Source organism: Capricornis sumatraensis, chromosome 8 (assembly GCF_032405125.1).
Source record: "Capricornis sumatraensis isolate serow.1 chromosome 8, serow.2, whole genome shotgun sequence".
Lineage (NCBI taxonomy): Eukaryota > Metazoa > Chordata > Mammalia > Artiodactyla > Bovidae > Capricornis > Capricornis sumatraensis.
In genome coordinates this window covers 5783560-5799699 of record NC_091076.1, presented here as the reverse complement: position 1 = coordinate 5799699, position 16140 = coordinate 5783560, and the positions used below count along the sequence as shown (strand labels likewise).

General features: G+C 62.0%; 3 protein-coding genes across 6 annotated transcripts; 2 read left to right on the top strand and 1 right to left on the bottom strand.

Annotated features, from left to right (window-relative positions):
* The first annotated feature begins 207 nt into the window (after window positions 1-207).
* Window positions 208-5927, top strand: RAD9A (RAD9 checkpoint clamp component A). Of its 2 annotated transcripts, XM_068976512.1 has the most exons (11): window positions 208-313; window positions 392-462; window positions 935-1063; window positions 1507-1621; window positions 1709-1808; window positions 3183-3292; window positions 3409-3518; window positions 3600-3664; window positions 3756-3896; window positions 4648-4864; window positions 5166-5927. In XM_068976512.1, exons 1-11 carry the CDS (start codon window positions 280-282, stop codon window positions 5259-5261), a joined length of 1188 nt encoding a protein of 395 aa, XP_068832613.1. In that variant the 5' UTR covers window positions 208-279; the 3' UTR covers window positions 5262-5927. The 2 variants fall into 2 exon arrangements, with proteins under 2 accessions (XP_068832613.1, XP_068832612.1); XM_068976511.1 differs by having other exon boundaries at window positions 3409-3664.
* Window positions 5900-9339, bottom strand: PPP1CA (protein phosphatase 1 catalytic subunit alpha). 2 transcript variants are annotated; one of them, XM_068976513.1, is made up of 7 exons: window positions 9213-9339; window positions 8555-8686; window positions 8179-8409; window positions 7445-7549; window positions 6633-6856; window positions 6417-6551; window positions 5900-6337 (listed from the first exon to the last, which is right to left on the bottom strand). In XM_068976513.1, exons 1-7 carry the CDS (start codon window positions 9265-9267, stop codon window positions 6227-6229), a joined length of 993 nt encoding a protein of 330 aa, XP_068832614.1. In that variant the 5' UTR covers window positions 9268-9339; the 3' UTR covers window positions 5900-6226. The 2 variants fall into 2 exon arrangements, with proteins under 2 accessions (XP_068832614.1, XP_068832615.1); XM_068976514.1 differs by lacking the exon at window positions 8555-8686 and having other exon boundaries at window positions 9213-9303.
* Window positions 9340-10663: 1324 nt separating this feature from the next.
* Window positions 10664-15938, top strand: TBC1D10C (TBC1 domain family member 10C). Of its 2 annotated transcripts, none has more exons than XM_068978235.1 (9): window positions 10664-10840; window positions 11556-11655; window positions 11865-11972; window positions 12059-12165; window positions 12365-12479; window positions 13183-13248; window positions 13333-13522; window positions 15044-15198; window positions 15481-15938. In XM_068978235.1, exons 1-9 carry the CDS (start codon window positions 10689-10691, stop codon window positions 15826-15828), a joined length of 1341 nt encoding a protein of 446 aa, XP_068834336.1. In that variant the 5' UTR covers window positions 10664-10688; the 3' UTR covers window positions 15829-15938. The 2 variants fall into 2 exon arrangements, with proteins under 2 accessions (XP_068834336.1, XP_068834337.1); XM_068978236.1 differs by having other exon boundaries at window positions 13165-13248.
* Window positions 15939-16140: the final 202 nt, after the last annotated feature.

Here is a 16140-nt window from a genome sequence, read left to right as displayed (position 1 = left end):
TGGACCGCACGGAGGAACCCGGCGCTCCCGGGTCACGTGACAGGGCCCGCCCAGGGCGCAGCCTCCGTCACGTGACGGCGCAGCCGGCGAGCGTCTTTCTCACGTGACGGAGCTGCCTGCTTGCGGCCCAATCAGGGGGCGGGGGCGGGGCTGCCGGGGGCGGTGCGCGGGAAGGGAACCCCAACCGCCCGGAGCCGCGGGAGAGACCCGGAGCGGATCGTTGAGCTGGGGTCCGGCCCAAAGCCCCCCGCCCGCCCCATCCCGGTCACTAGGGGCAGCATGAAGTGTCTTGTCACGGGCAGCAACGTGAAGGGTGAGTCGGGGCTGGCCGGGGGCTGGAACCACGTGGGATGGCCCGAGGCGCCCGCAAACCGCTTTCTCCTCCCCGCAGTGCTCGGCAAGGCCGTCCACTCCCTGTCCCGCATCGGGGACGAACTCTACCTGGAGCCCCTGGAAGACGGGGTGAGGAGACCGGGTATGGGGGAATGGCGTGAAAGTCCCAACAGGGAGCTCTGATCGGGGCTCGAGTCTCGCCCCCATCAGGCAGGGTGCCCGGTGGGCACGTTTGCTGAGTTTAACAGGGGCCTCCCCTGTTGCTGGGGTGTCCCTTTGGGCCCTGTCATCTTCCCAGGTCGGTGTCTGAATCGAGAGCCCTTGCCCTCTCTAAAGTGCCCGGTGGTGAATGGGGGTGATTAGGTAAAAGGCGTGGGTGCTGAAGGCTGGGTCGCGCCTTTGCTGTGGAAACGGCGGCGCTGAGGCCCACTCGGGACTCGGGGAAGGCTTCATGGAGGACACCCCTGATGACTGAAAGGAAAGGGCGGGCTTCTGCAGGTGATTGGGGCAAGTGCCAAGTGCCTGGGCAAAAGCTGGCTTGAGGGCTGGGCCCAGCACTGCTGAGTGACCACATCTTTCTCCCCACTTTTCCTGGCCCCAGCTCTCCCTCCGGACCGTGAACTCCTCCCGCTCGGCCTACGCCTGCTTCCTTTTTGCCCCACTCTTCTTCCAGCAGTACCAGGCTGCCACCCCTGGGCAGGACCAGCTGCGCTGTAAGATCCTGATGAAGGTGAGGTGGATCCCTCAGCAGTGGCAGGGCACTCCCCCCAGGAACCCCTCCTGGCAGTGCAGTTTGCTCTGGAGCACAGAGCAGGTGCCTGCAGGAGGAGAGATGTATACTGGAGCAGTCCGGTGCAGAACGCAGAGCCTGGCGAGTAGAGACATCCATGGGGGTAACGGGCCATATGGAGAGAGTAGCTGAATCTGCCAGGAACCTGCAGGGAGTAAATGACTCTCAGGTTGGTCCTTGAAAGATACGGTCTTTTGAAGGCATTCCAGACCAGGATAAGAGCATGAATGAAGGCCTGGAAGGGTGCAGATATCTGCATGTGTGAGGGGTCCCTTCCTGGTGTGACAGTGCTGAGCCCATGATGGGCCAGAGCCCAAGGGGACTGGACATGAGAGCCAGTTGGCGGAGGCGCAGTGCTGAGCGGATGTGTTTCCCTCGCCTAGTCCTTCCTGTCTGTCTTCCGCTCGCTGGCAATGCTGGAAAAGACTGTGGAGAAATGCTGCATTTCCCTGAATGACAGGAGCAGCCGCCTGGTAGTTCAGCTGCACTGCAAATATGGTGAGTGAGCAGCTGGCTGATCCAGGGGTCCTTGCGGTGTGGGATTAGAGGTTGGTGAGCCCACTGAGACCCTGTCTGCCCATCCAGGGGTGAGGAAGACTCACAACCTGTCCTTCCAGGACTGCGAGTCCCTGCAGGCCATCTTCGACCCAGCCTTGTGTCCCCATGTGCTCCGTGCCCCAGCCAGGTGAGCACGCCCCTGGTTGCACGCTGATCCCTAGGCTTTTCTCTTCCTTCTTTCAGCCTCAGGAGTCAGTTTAAGGAGGCACCTCCTCCGTTTTTCCTGCAGGGTCTGTGAACCTCAAAGCGTTCATCCAACCCAGTTTGCTTTCAGGGCCTTGCCTGGCCCCTTAAGGGCAGAGGCTGGAGTGAGGAGGGGCCAGATGCTCCCTTATCCCATGTTCCTCTCTGTCTCCTGAGTCTGTATTCTCCACCTCAAAGTCTGACTTGGCTTTCTGACCACTCAGCCCCACTCTGACTCTTTCAAAGAACAGGTCTCTGGCTTGCCCTCACGTCTCCTCTGGCCTTTGAAGGTGCGTTAATTTTTGTGGCTCTGGGACTTGTGACCTTTCTCTGACCTGGTCATCCTTCTGGGATGAGTCCCATTCAAGGGCAGCCTCTCTTCCTACCTGGCTGGGTTCTATCCCTGAGGGGTTCTCAGGCCACGGCTGGACAGGGAGGTCACGGTCCTGGAGGGCTGCCTGAATAATCAGCTATAGGAGAGGAGCCATTCTGGGCAGTCACAGGGGCCGTGCGGGACCTGGGAGATGGGGAGCCCAGCAGACACCAAGGTCCCTAGAGAAGACCAGAGAGGCTTGGGTCCCCTCCCACCTGCCCACGTGCAGGGTGCGCCTTGCACTCAAGTAACCCAAGGTCTCACGTTTCTTTGCTTTTGGTAGCCGCAGGACCTGGTAACTTGAAGGTCCCTTTGAGCCCTGACTTTGTTTTTCTGAGTTTTGTTGAAATAGCACTACCCAGGATCCCTTTGGGTAGAGAAAGAATCAATCCGTGGTCTGGGTTTTGAGAATTTTTCTTTCTTTTAAAACGAGTGATTGTTTCTCTTTATCTTATGAACCATTTCAAATTCATATAAAAGCAAATGATAACCAGCTTCTGTCCCAGTTGTCTTGAGGCAAATTCCAGGTATTATCTCACCTGAAACTATTTACTAGCCTGTCTCTACTAGACAGGGACCTGAGGACTCTTTGTAAGGCAGTGTTCATGCGGACAATGTGGGTCTGGTCTCCCAATCCTGGATGGGCAGGTGCCGCCTGCCTGGTTTGGTTCAGCACAAACTGCCTGAACTTCCTGCTGCCTTCTGTGGGCCTGTTCTTGTCTGCCTCCATCTCTTGCAAGAGGACTGCTCTCCTACAACATCCTGGGAACCTTGGGTGAGGCAGAGACTGTGTCCTGCTGCCCCCGTGCTCCACCCTGGGGCCATGCTAGGCCTGGCCTGGTTCTCTTTGGATGTTAGTGTGCCTCGCTGTCCCGCCTCCGGTTCTCTGAGAGCAAGCCACTGGGCGGGACCGAGCCTTGGGTGAGATACTATGCCCCCTCACAGGGTCCTGGTGGAGGCTGTTCTGCCTTTCCCCCCTGCGCTGGCTGAAGTGACGCTGGGCATCGGCCGTGGCCGCAGGGTCATCCTGCGTAGCTACCAAGAGGAGGAGGCAGGTGAGGGGACCGATGGGGCTTGGGGCAGAGAGCAGAGACTGGGTGGGGAGGGTGCAGAGAGCAGAGACAGGCTGGCTGGGGCAGATCCCAGCTTCCTCCTGTCGCTGCCCCCCAAGACAGCGCCATCAAAGCCATGGTGACAGAGATGAGCATCGGAGAGGAGGATTTCCAGCAGTTGCAGGCCCAGGAAGGGGTGGCCATCACTTTCTGCCTCAAGGAATTCCGGGTGAGGTTCCTGCCGTGCGCTCACCGCCCCGTCCACCTCTCCTCCCTGCCCAGCCTCCATGCTCTGCTTCTCCCTTCCCAGGGGCTCCTGAGCTTTGCAGAGTCAGCCAACTTGTCCCTCAGCATTCACTTTGATGCCCCGGGCAGGTAAGGTCCAGCCTTGGGATAGGGAGGGGAGGGCTCTGGGGTGCCAAAAGCCAAAGGGCCTTGACCACGCCTTGACCTGTCACCTGCCCAGGCCAGCCATCTTTGCCATTGAGGACTCTCTGCTAGACGGCCACTTTGTCTTGGCCACACTCTCAGAGCTGGACTCGCACCCCCAGACCCTGCATGCCCAAGAGGAGCTCCAGCGGCCAGAGCCCCAGCTTCAGGCTCACAGGTGAGAGCTCCGCCCGCCCGCCCCCCTTCTCACCCTGTGCACCCAGGCTGCAGCCCCCCGCTTCTAGTCTGCAGCCCCCACCCTGTGTGCCTCCCATCTCCACTTCCTGTTGAGCCCCAGCCCCTACAGTGCTCACTGCTTCCAGCCCTGCAGGCTGAGCCTACCCAGTCAGCTGTACTCAGAGATCCCCCAACCCAGGGGAAGTGTCCCCAAGGTCGGGCTGGCTTCCTTCTCTGGCTGAGGCCTCCTCCCAAGCCAAGGAGGGAAAAGGGCTGCCGAGAGGCAGGGGGCTGCCTGGGATGGGGAAAGCAGGTGGCTGAAAGGGCAGGTGGGTTGGGGAGGATGGGCCCAGTGTAGTTTAAGTGGAGGAAGTTTGGCCTGGCCCTCTGCCCAGCATGTCCCTGGGCCCCAGCGCTCTCCAGTTCCTGTCCCCTGGGGATGTGGGGGCTTGGGCCCCAGGTGGCCCAGCTCACTGGACTTGCCGCTCCCCTCCCCCAGCCGAGCTGAAGCAGCCCCCAGTATGCCTCCCTGAGGCCTCTACCTGAACTCTGATGAAAGGATTCTCGGGTCGACCCCCTCCCGGAAGGGGCCACTTAAAACACCGCCCCCCATCCTTTCCCCTCCCACCAAATCAGGAAGTAATAAAACCAAGAGGTCACTAATGGTTACTAGGCTCTTGCAGGCCCTGGCTAAGCCCTCCAGGTGGGGGCCCTAACTGTGTCCCCACCGCTGATACCGTGTCTGCCTGTAGCACGCCCCAAGTAGACCTGGATGACTTTGCTGTCGATGACATGGACTCTTACATGATCGCCATGGAAACCACCATGGGCAGTGAGGGCTCTCGGGCACTGCCCTCCATCTCCCTTTCACCTGGCCTCCAGCTCCCCTGTAGCTCCAGCCCCCACTCAGAGGAGGAAGATGACGACACTGAGCCCAGCACAGTGCCTGGGACTCCCCCACCTAAGAAGGTAGGGGCGAGAGGCGGAGGGGCTTCCCTGGTGGCTCCGACGGAAAGACTCCGTCAGCCACGTGGGAGACCTGGGTTCACTCCCTGGGTGGGGAAGATCCCCTGGAGGAGGGCATGGCAACCCACTCCAGGATTCTGGCCTGGAGAATCCCCATGGACAAAGAGAAGCCTGGTGGGCTACAGTCCATGCGGTTGCAAAGTCAGACACCACAAGCGACTAAGCAGGAGGCAGAGGCTGGGATGAGAGGCGGAGGGCGGGAGCAGCCTCCAAACTCACCAGGCTTCCTCTGTTCTCTCGCCAGTTCCGCTCGCTGTTCTTTGGCTCCATCCTGGCCCCTGCACACTCTCCCCAGGGCCCCAGCCCTGTGCTGGCTGAAGACAGTGAGGGCGAAGGCTAAGCCAAGCTGAGAAGGGGCCCAATGAAGCCCCACCCCACCCCTCTCCCAAGGCCAGCCAGGGCAGGTCCGCTCTCCTCCTTGGTGGGTGGTAGAGGTGCGCCCTGCTGGAGCTTAGCTGACTGGTCCTGCCACCTCCCCCAGGGCCTTGACTGGCCTGGGTCTTGTTGTTTCCCTTCAACACTCAAATCATTCATTCAACCCTCAATCTATCATGTCTGTTCCCAGTCTCGGTGCTGAGCTGCCCTCTGCAGGGAGTTCCCTCACCTCTTAATCCAGTTCTGTGGCCAGAACTGGAGGACTGCCTTCTCTAAGCCCACCTCCCTAAGAAAGAAAGAAATCATTGTAGGGTTTCTGCCCCTGCTGATCCACCTTCTACTAATCATGACCTGTCCCTCCCTCAAATCCTGAGTGCACCACTGGGATCCCCTGTGACTGGCACACACTGTTTGCCTGCTTTCCCTGAACTCTCTGGCCCTGGCTTGGAAATTCCAAGAGCCCCTGCGGACCTGGGCACGTGGCTGGGGTTTTCCTGGCTGGGGCCCAAAGCCCAGCAAGCCTCCCAAGTGGCTCTGGGCGGAAGGGTTGCCAGGCCCAGTGTTTGGGACAAGGGAGACAGGCTATGGCAAGAATCCAGCTTTGACCTTTATTCAAGAGACCAGATGGGTTGCCCCAGGATCCGGCTGCCAGCCCTGAGGCCAAGCAAGGCTGGAGATCCCCAATCTGGCCCTGCTTTGCCCTGAGCTGCAGCCTTAGCCCCAGGATCCTGCCTGCAGCCGCTGTAGGTACAAGCGGGAAGAGCCCTGGGGGACTGGATGCTGCTATTGATTCATAAAAAAAAAGAGAAAAATACACCAAGCCTCCATGTTCCCCGTGATGGGTGGGCCTGGGGGGCCAGCACGAGCCCCCTGTAGCCACGTGATTTCTGTACAATCCACCATCTGGGGCAGAGGGCGGGCACACGGAGGCTATTTCTTGGCTTTGGCGGAGTTGCGGGGTGGGGTGATGGGCCGGCCTCCAGGGTTCAGGCCACTGAACTGCCCATATTTCCCCTTGTTCTTGTCGGCGGGCTTGAGGATCTAGAAGAGAAAAACTGGTCAGGATCAAGGGGTCAAGCCATAAGCCCCTGGGCCTGCCTGCCCCCGGCCCGACCCCCACCTGGAAGGAGCACATGAGCGTCTCGTCCACGCTCATCATGGCACCTGCATTGTCAAACTCGCCGCAGTAGTTGGGGGCTGAGAAGAGTGTCACCAGCTGCCGCTTGGCAAAGAACTCGTAGCCGTCTTCTACTACCTGGACGAGGGTGGAGGCGGTTAGTTCAGCAGGAGCTGGCTGCCAGCCCTGCTCTAACCCAGATGGGGGCTGCCAGCCCACCTGGTGTGCCCGGCAGATGAGGTCCAGGTCATGCTTGTGCAGGAACTTGGCCACCACCTCAGCTCCAAAGGTAAAGGAGACGCCGCGGTCATTCTCGCCCCAGCCCTGCACGTCCTTGTCAGGGTCAGACCACAGCAGGTCACAGAGCAGGCCCTGGTCAGGCACATCTGTGGGCCGCATGATGCGCCGGATCTGCTCCATGGACTGTAGGTCTGGGGACAGGCCTGGAGGGCACAGAGGGGCAGGTCACCTCCTCCAGGCAGCCTTTGCCAATCAGCCTCTGCCCCCCACCTCTCCAGGATTCCTGGGAGCCTACAAAGGCAGAACTCATCACCTTCTGCCTCTTCCAAGTCCCTGTCCCTTCAAGGAGCACAGAGCTCCCTGGAGAAAGTGTTATCGCTCAGTCGTGTCCGACTCTTTGCAACCCCATGGACTCTCCAGGCAAGAAAGCTGGAGCGAGTAGCCATTCCTTTCTTCAGGGGATCGTCCCAACCCAGGGATCAAACCTGGGTCTCCCGCATTGCAGGCAGATTCTTTACCATCTGAGCCACTAGGGAAGCCCTGGAGAAAGGGGACAAGCAAACTCCATGCAAGAAGACGAGGCCATGACACAACAGTGGGTGCAGCCTAATGCTGCAGCGCGGGGGGACTTCATGGAAGAAGTACTACCCATACCAGGACTCCAGGGAGAGCTGTTCCTGGCGACTGGGAACACATCTTCCAGCTGACGCTTCTGTCCCAAGGTCCCCAGGGGTGCTCACCCTGGGAGGCTCATCCTGCTCAAGCATTCACACGCCCAGAGCTGTGCTCACCTCCGTGGCAACAGAAGATCTTCTCGTCCACGATGGCAGCGATGGGCAGGCAGTTGAAGCAATCAGTGAAGGTCTTCCACAGTTTGATGTTGTAGCGCCTCTTGCCTGCCCGGGGGGAGGGAGACAGCTCACCAGAGGGCCTCTCTGCTCCTCCCTCAGCCCGGGTCTCCAGGCCTTCCAGGACACATTGTGTGCTGCTCAGACACAGCTAGGAGGAGAGAATGGCAGGCAAAAAAGGAAACCGAGCCCCCGCCCCCTACCCCTACTACCCCACTGCCTCCCAGACAGAATTCTACAGCAACCGAGTCCACAGGAACCCCAGAGTTCCACTTCCGGCACGACCTCAAGGTTGGCATCCACCCCCAGCACAAGAGCAGGGCCAGGTCGAGACAGGGTCTGGTTCATCTTGGCTTCTGTCTAACAGAGTCCAGTCCCAACAGGCATCCTGAGTGCTTAAGTATCGGATGCGCTGGAGGGGAGTGTCGGCAGGTGAGGCCCTGCCTTAGAATCCTGGCAGCCCTTCAGTCAGCAGCCACTGGCTAGGTCCCTCCTGAGTGCCAGGATCTGCTCTAGGAGGGGAGGGGAGGGTGGCATGGGCTGGTGCTACCTTCACGGCACTCAGCAGGTGTTTGTCAGACGCTGACACCCCAGCCACCAGGTCAACACGAGGGTCGCACTGAATGGCAAGGAGAGCCCTTTAGGACCAGGGCAGCCCAGATGCTCTGCCCACTCACACTCATCATAGAAGCCGTAGATGCGGTTGATACTGGCACACTCGTGGTTCCCACGGAGCAGGAAGAAGTTCTCCGGGTACTTGATCTTATAGGCCAGCAGCAGGCAGATGGTCTCCAAAGACTGCTTGCCCCTGTCCACGTAGTCCCCCAGGAACAGGTAGTTACTCTCTGGAGGGAAGCCGCCGTACTCAAACAGCCGCAGAAGGTCATAGTACTGGCCGTGAATGTCACCTGTGACCCAGGGAACCAGGTCAGCACTAGGGCCAGCCTAAACGTGAACCCAGGGTCAGGGTTGGGCCCAAGGGAGGAGGAACTTGAGAGGGGTGGGGTCAAGGCCGCTTTCAGGAGGCCACAGGGACCTGGGCTGGGGGCTCACCGCAGATCTTGAGGGGTGCCTCCAGCTCCAGAAGAATGGGCTGGCTCAGGAAAATCTCCCGGGATTTGAGGCACAGACCACGGATCTCGTTCTCCGTCAGCTGTACATTCTTTCCAGGCCTGGAGCCCTGCACTGGGGGCGGAAAGAGGCGTCAGGACCCTGGTTCCTCAGGCAAGAAGAGGGTGAATATCACTGGTGGCCCCAAAGGCACTTCTGGGTAGGGGCTCCTGGGCCTCCCGGCCCCGCCTTGCCCAGGGGCAGCTGTTGCTGCTGAGCCTCCTGGGACCCCCAACTGCCCTCAAGGCGCTCGCGAGGGGACTGCTGTGCGCAGAGGCCATCCAAAACCTCAGCACAGGACCCCTTCCTGGGGGACTAGGATTCTCGGGTTTCTCCCTCAGCCAAGAGCCCAGGCCAATCCTTGCGCGCCCAGCCCCCCGCCAACCCCGGTTCTGCTCTGGCAAGGGGAGCAACCCCAGACCTCCCAGCGCGCCACGACTGGGGTGGGGTGGGGGGACGATGTGGCCACGGGACCTCGCGGCCCGTCCCCGCCCAGTCAAAGCTGGCCCTGGGAGGGGCAGGTCCACCCGCGCGCCACTTCCGGGCCGGGCAGGGGACCAGGGCGCGGCGAGCGCCCACCTCCCTCGCCTCCCCGGCCAACCTTCCAGCAGGCGTCCGATTATAGAGTCCAGGTTGAGCTTCTCGCTGTCGGACATGGCGGCGCCGCCGCTCTGGCCCAGCACCTCCGGGCCCTATCCTGCCTCCCGCCCTCCCGCGGCCTCCTTCCGGCCTGGTGCTCCTTCCGCCCTCCCGGGCCCGCCCCGGCCCGCCGCCCCGCCCCGCCCCGGCCCGCCGCCCCGCCCCGCCCCGGCCCGCCGCCCCGCCCCGCCCCGGCCCGCCGCCCCGCCCCGCCCCGGCCCGCCGCCCCGCCCCGCCCCGGCCCGCCGCCCCGCCTCCTCTGCCGCCAGCCCCGCCCCGCCGCACCCGGCCCCGCCCGCGGCGGCACGGGAGGCGGGGCTCGGGCTGACCTGGTTGGGGGCGGAGCCTACACTGGGGGCGGGGCTTCACGGGGCGAGGTCGACTCTAGTTCCGCCCTTGAGGAGTTACCCACCCTTGCACCGAAGATGTGCGGCCGGAAGTAGTGTGAAGTTGTTTTTCTCTTTCAAGGGCCCAATAGTCCTTCCCATTTCTGTCCCGGGCTGGAAGGTGGTGTGACCTCATTGATATCTCATTGGGTCTCCCCAGAGAGTGCAGATTAAGTCCACGAAGTGCAGGAAAGGAAACACGTTCAAAGATAGCAAGGGTTGGCTTCAGACTGACGGAGGAGCTCTCACCTCTAGGGTCCCTGTGGCCTGCGGGCGGCTGACCAGACCCAGACCCCTGTCGCTGAACGCCGAGCTCATTTTGGTCCCCGTGTCCGTGGCGCATGCTACACCATTACTACTATTTTTTAATGTCTCGTCCTTGTGTTTTGAGTAGCGCAGTAACGACTTACTGTTTGGCTTGTCGAAAGCATTAACAAAAGAAGTCACGTTAAATAAAGTGTAATACTCACTGGAACCCTGAATTGAGTATTTTATTTGCCAGTGACCTCACATCTGGAGGCAGCGTGGCCTCTCTACCTCTGGCAGGCCCTGGCCGCATCACACCCAGCACAAGAACCCAGGCCTGCACCCACCTAACCCACCGGGGTGGTGGGAGGAGCCCATGGCCCAGGGCCACTGGGGCAGGCCGGAAGAGCCCTGGAGAGGAAGGGGTAACCCCCCCCACCACGCACTTGGGAGGGGCCCTCAGCGGGTTGCTGAAGCTGTGGCTGAGGAGGAAGTGAGAGGAGGAGGTGAGGTGCAGCAGGGAGGTAAGCTGGGCCCCTTGGGACAGGGGCTGGGCCTGGGTCTCCGGTAGGGGGCCTGGCCTTTCTGCCCCTCTGGGCCTGTGCCCCACCCCCACCCCACAAGAGGAGAGGGGACCAGAGGGCTGTGGTGCGATGCCCTGCAACCTGTCCTCTTTGACCAGGCGGGCAGGTCCTGGGGCTGAGGCCTGGCTGCAGAGGCGCCCCAGCCCCGGCTGGCCAGGAGCCCCCGCTCTCACTGGCTGTGGCCACATCTTGCAGCCTGCCGCACGGGGGGTCGGTGGCACCATGGCCCAGGCCCTGGGCGAGGACCTGGTGCAGCCCAGTGAGCTGCAGGATGACTCCAGCTCCTTGGGGTCCGACTCAGAGCTGAGCGGCCCCGGCCCGTATCGCCAGGCTGACCGCTACGGCTTCATTGGGGGCAGCGCAGCAGAGCCAGGGTAAGTGGAGAAGGGATGAGGGGGGTACGGGGTGTTGGGCCTAATGGTGGAGGGTGAGAGCTGAATTCTAGAGTGAGGCCCAACCTCGAGGGTCCTGGAAGGGTCTGGGGACTCAGCTAGCATCACCTGTTTTCGGGTTCTAGATGGAATCTTAAGGTTAGCAGGGCTGTGGGGAGTGGGTCCCTGTGTGTCTCTTCCTCCCAGTCTCTGAGGGTTCCCAGAGGGGCTGAACCTGCTTCTCTGTTCAATCTGGCCCAGGAATCCCAAGATCATAGAACCCACACTTCTTCCCCTACCAGTCCCCCCCTTCCCCAGGTGCTGACAGGAAGACGAGTTCGGAGATAGATAGGGAGGTCACACCGCCATCAGAGGCAGAATCAGGCTCAGAGAAGACTCCTGGTTTCTAGCTCTTGGGCTCTGTCTACTCAGCTTCCCCGAAGAGTTGTCTGTGTCCCCATCCTGGGGGACAGTCTACCAGCCCCTCCCCCAACACACACCTACACACCCTCTTCAGTATCTCCTGCTTCCGCCCACATCGGAGCCACATCCTTTCCTGTCTCCATGACAACCGCTGGCAACTCCTGGGTGACAGGTCACTCCCCACCCCAGAGATCCCCAGAGATCTCCAGGACCAAGGGTTGGGCTCACCCAGGTGGTGGGGAAGGCCGTGGATGTGGCCATCCTGTGTCTGGACATCTGTGCCGTGTGCCCCCAGGCCGGGTCACCCTCCTGCAGACCTCATCCGCCAGCGGGAGATGAAGTGGGTGGAGATGACTTCACACTGGGAGAAAACCATGTCTCGGCGGTACAAGAAGGTGAGGGGAGAGTGGCCCCACGCGGGCCCCCTTGGCTTGCCCCCTTTACCTGGCAAAATTCAGCCTCCTGTGTCCCAGCACCTCCTGGCTTCACTCCCTGCTCCTCGCTGAGACTCTTGCCCGATGGCAGACTGTGCCTGAGGCCTGCTGAGAGAGACAGGGGTTTCTGGCACAACTGGCCTAACGGGGTGCCCTGGCCTCACCCGCAGGTAAAGATGCAGTGCCGGAAAGGCATCCCCTCAGCCCTGCGGGCCCGGTGTTGGCCCCTTCTGTGCGGGGCTCACGTGTGTCAGAAGAACAGCCCCGGCACTTACCAGGTGAGGGGGACCTCAGGGGTCCCAGCCCCCTCCCGTAGCCCTTCACCCCTCTGGGCCTTCACCTCCACCTTCTTGCCCAAATGCAGAACCTGGCTGAGGCCCCGGGAGACCCACAGTGGATGGAAACCATCGGCAGGGACCTGCACCGCCAGTTCCCTCTGCATGAGATGTTTGTGTCGCCCCAGGGTCACGGGTACGAGGGCGGGGATGCCCAGGGACCCCTAGCCCCCAAACCCCCAGGCGCTTTGGCCGAGTCCTCGACCCTGGGTTTATGTCTTTGCGTCTCAGAGGACCCAGCAAGCCCCCTGAGGGGCCAAGGCCTGGGCAGGGGCTGCCAGAGGGTGCGGGAGGGATGCCCGGAGGACTGGCCCTGATGGGGTCTTCTGGCACAGGCAGCAGGGCCTCCTGCAGGTCCTGAAGGCCTACACCCTGTACCGGCCGGAGCAGGGCTACTGCCAGGCCCAGGGCCCTGTGGCCGCCGTGCTGCTCATGCACCTGCCCCCGGAGGTGAGTGCCCGCAGCCCTGCGGCAGGGGCCCCAGACCCGGACGCCCACCCCCAGGAACTCTGACTTCAGTTACCTGAGACCCTGGACCCCCAACGCTAGTGACCTAAGGACCAAGGCATCCTGTGCCCTGGACCGTGACCGCCCTCCCATCCTCTGGAGCCCTGGCCTCCGGGACCTAGGATCCTCAAGTCCCACGAAAACCCGTCCTAGTGAGCCAGGGCCTCATGCCTGCCAATCTCAGTAACCGTCAAGCCCAATGACCTTGATTCCAGGAACATCGAACCCTGACCCCTGACCTATGCCCAATGATCTAAAAGTCTGGATGGTATCACCTTGATCTTATGACCCCTGATTCTGAACCCTGTGACCATGATCCCTGACCCCAATGACCCCAAGAACCCAAGACTTGAACTTTGGGACCTCCGCTGCCTTGACCAGTGAGCCCCCACCCTGCGACCCTCAAATTCAGCCCTCTGAGCCCTGTGATTGCCGACCCCTACACCCCTTGGTAGGCCTCTTTCTAGGCAACGGGAAGCTTTTAGGTAAGACCCACCCCCTGCCCCAACCCCACCGGCAGCACTGAGACCAGGCTCCTGGCTCTAGAGTCACCCTAGATGTTGTCTAGGCCCTCCCCTGTTGCCCCCCTTCCCCCACCCTGCGGTCCCCTCTGCGCCGGGCACTCAAGGCCTGTGCCCACCCCCAGGAGGCCTTCTGGTGCCTGGTCCAGATCTGCGAGGTTTACCTTCCCGGCTACTACGGGCCCCACATGGTGAGAGGCAGGGACGGGGGGAGGGCTGGGTGGGGGTGGACGCCTGGGGACGCCAGCCGCCGGTGCTGATGGGCGTGGCCGCAGGAGGCTGTGCGGCTGGACGCTGAGGTGTTCACGGCCCTGCTGCGACGGCTGCTCCCGCGCGTGCACAAGCATCTGCAGAAGGTGGGCGTCGGGCCCCTGCTCTACCTGCCCGAGTGGCTCCTGTGCCTCTTCACCCGCTCCCTGCCCTTCCCCACGGTGCTGCGTGTCTGGGACGCTTTTCTTAGCGAGGGTGAGTGAGGGGCCGACCAGGTGGGCGGGGGCAGGAGGGGGTGCCTGGTGGGCACGGAAGGTGGAGGTGCCAGCTTCGCTCTGCCCCACCGCCACTGCCGACCCTGATCTGGGGCCTGGGTGCTGGGGTGTGCTGAGGGTAGTCGCTGTTAGCCACGTATCACCAGTGGGAGGAACAGCAGCCCCTGCCACAATCAGTGAGATCACCACAGGGAGGGCACAGCATCCACGTGGGGGGAGGGCTGGAGTCAGGGAGGCTTCCCCAAGGTCGATGGGGCAGGAGCTGGAGAGACCACAGCAGTGGCACAGCTTGGGGACTGGGCACGGTGGGGGCACGGCAGATGGAGCCCCCGGGCCCTCATTGCGAGCCCTCAGAGGCCAGGCGCGGCTCTGGGAGCCAAGGCCACTTGAGTAAGTGAGACCTACATTCTGGTGGGGGTGGGGATGGGAGGCGGTGGTACCAAATTAACAAGATATTTATAGATTGTCTTAAGTTCCATGAAGAAAATAAAACAAAGGACATACCAGAGTGTAGGGGAATGGCAGGAGAGGGCTGTTTAAATACGCTGGCGGCCACTCCTTGAAAGAGGCAGATACGTGGAGCCGGGTGGAGAAGGAGAGGCAGGCAGGGCCCTATCCACAGGGTCCCAGCCACGGATGACTTGAGGGGTGCGGGCATGGGGAGAGGTGCCAGGCCAAGAGCGGGGGGCAGTTGGGGCAAAGCTGAGCTGGACTCTGGATCTCTGGGGCCCTGCCTGGTACCCCCATCAGTGGCACAGCTGCTTTCTGTTCTATGCGGGTTGTCCAGCGGTTGCGTGGTAGAAATCCACCAGTACATCTACTGAGCACCCGCTGTATGCCCAGTTGGCTTCAGAGTGGGTTAGCATTCTAACCACGGATGTCCAAGTCACTGTCTGCTTGTCCTCCCCTGCACTCGGGCCTCGAGGGTGGGACAGGCAGGGCCCCGTGGAGGTGCCCTTGCCCGTTGATAACGGTGACGACCTTAGTAGTCCTGTTGTCTCTTTACGCGGCACAGTGGTCACCAGGCCTCACTGGCCCCCCGACTGCCTTTCTCAGCAGACCCGAGGCTGCCAGGGAGGGGGTCTGAGTCTCTAGGAGCAGGCCAAAGTCACGTGCGTGTGCGTGCCTGCATGTGTGCCCTGTGCTCTTAGCTTAGGGGTGAGGAGTTCTGACTTGACTCTTTCTAGAATCAGAAGCTCACAGATCTGAACTAGAAAGGCTGACTTGTCACCACCCAGCCCTTCACTGGATGGGGCGAGGAGCTGAGGCCCAGAATGAGAAGGCCCGTGTGAGGCTGTCAGTAGCCCTTGGCTCCTGGCAGGCTGTGCTGCCCATGAGCATCAGTGGCTGCTGGGACCCGCTGGCTGGTGCCCCTAGATGGCCGACCCACTTTCAGTCCAGGCAGCAGAGCTGCAGGAGGGTGGAAGGAGTCTGGCCAAGGACAGGTTCGGGCCCGAGCTGAGAGCTGGCCCCACACTGAGTGAGCCCCACCGGCCTGCAGGTGTGAAGGTGCTGTTCCGCGTGGGGCTGACCCTGGTGCGCCTGGCGCTGGGCACCACTGAACAGCGCCTGGCCTGCCCGGGGCTCCTGGAGACGCTCGGCGCCCTTCGATCCATCCCCCCTGCCCAGTTGCAAGAAGAGGTCTTCATGCCCCAGGTGGGTGCCCCTTGCGCGCCCCCTGCAGTGGCCCAGCAGCCCCCTGCACAGCTGGGGAAACTGAGGCCTGGAGGAGTAGTCACAGTAAGCACGAGGCTCCATTCTTGTCCTCGGAGCAGCAGAGAAGGTGGAAACCCCAGGCCTCAAGTGCCTTTTAACCTGCCTCTTTGTCTGTCAGGCCCTCAGCCCTCAGCCACTTCCTGGGGCTGTGTGCTGCCCGCCCTGCGGGGATCTCATCATTTCCTGCCCTCCCCCAGGCTCAGTATCAACTGCTCCCCGCAGGTGCATGGCGTGGCCCTGTCCGAACAGGACCTGCAGCGGGAGATCAAGGCCCAGCTGGCCCAGCTGCCCGCATCAGCATCCGAGCCACCCCCGAGGCCGCAGGCCCGCCTGCCGGGGGCCCCAGCCATCTTTGAGGCCCAGCAGCTGGCAGGAATCCGGGGGAGCCCCCGGCCCGAGGTGCCTCGCATCGTGGTACAGCCCCCAGAGGAGCCCCGGCCGCCCCGGCGCAAGCCCCAGACCCGAGGCAAGACTTTCCATGGGCTTCTGACCCGGTCCAGGGGCCCCCCTATCGAGAGCCCCGCCAGGTCCCATCGAAGCTCCACCTCCTTCCTGGACACCCGATTCTGAGGGTGGGTCCCACTTCTGAGGGTACCTCGGACTCAGGGTCCCCCGATCCCAACTGCCTGAACAGTGGATGCCGGCCTTGAAGTGGGCACCGCACTTTACAGCTGGGGTTGGATGCCTCATTCCTTTCCCATGGACTGCCTCAGGCCTGAGGAGGACGGAAGGGTGCAGAGTGGGGTTTGGGGGGCCCAAGCCATCCCCCACCCACAGGGCTGCCCCAGTGCCTGGGCCCTTGCACGCATCAAGCTTGCACTGGAGGAGTGTGCAAGAAAGGGCATGGGCTGGGCCACAGGGACCCCAAAAGGCTCATGAGGG

Coding starts and splice junctions, on each gene's coding strand:
- RAD9A (XM_068976511.1), top strand. CDS start 280: ATGAAGTGTCTTGTCACGGGCAGCAACGTGAAGG. Junction 1,622..1,708: donor TCAGCTGCACTGCAAATATG/GTGAGTGAGCAG, acceptor CTGCCCATCCAG/GGGTGAGGAAGACTCACAAC. Junction 4,865..5,165: donor GGACTCCCCCACCTAAGAAG/GTAGGGGCGAGA, acceptor TTCTCTCGCCAG/TTCCGCTCGCTGTTCTTTGG.
- PPP1CA (XM_068976513.1), bottom strand. CDS start 9,267: ATGTCCGACAGCGAGAAGCTCAACCTGGACTCTATAATCGGACGCCTG. Junction 8,410..8,554: donor GGCACCCCTCAAGATCTGCG/GTGAGCCCCCAG, acceptor CCTGGGTCACAG/GTGACATTCACGGCCAGTAC. Junction 6,552..6,632: donor TCATCTGCCGGGCACACCAG/GTGGGCTGGCAG, acceptor ACCCTCGTCCAG/GTAGTAGAAGACGGCTACGA.
- TBC1D10C (XM_068978236.1), top strand. CDS start 10,689: ATGGCCCAGGCCCTGGGCGAGGACCTGGTGCAGCCCAGTGAGCTGCAG. Junction 12,166..12,364: donor GTGTCGCCCCAGGGTCACGG/GTACGAGGGCGG, acceptor CTTCTGGCACAG/GCAGCAGGGCCTCCTGCAGG. Junction 15,199..15,480: donor AAGAGGTCTTCATGCCCCAG/GTGGGTGCCCCT, acceptor TGCTCCCCGCAG/GTGCATGGCGTGGCCCTGTC.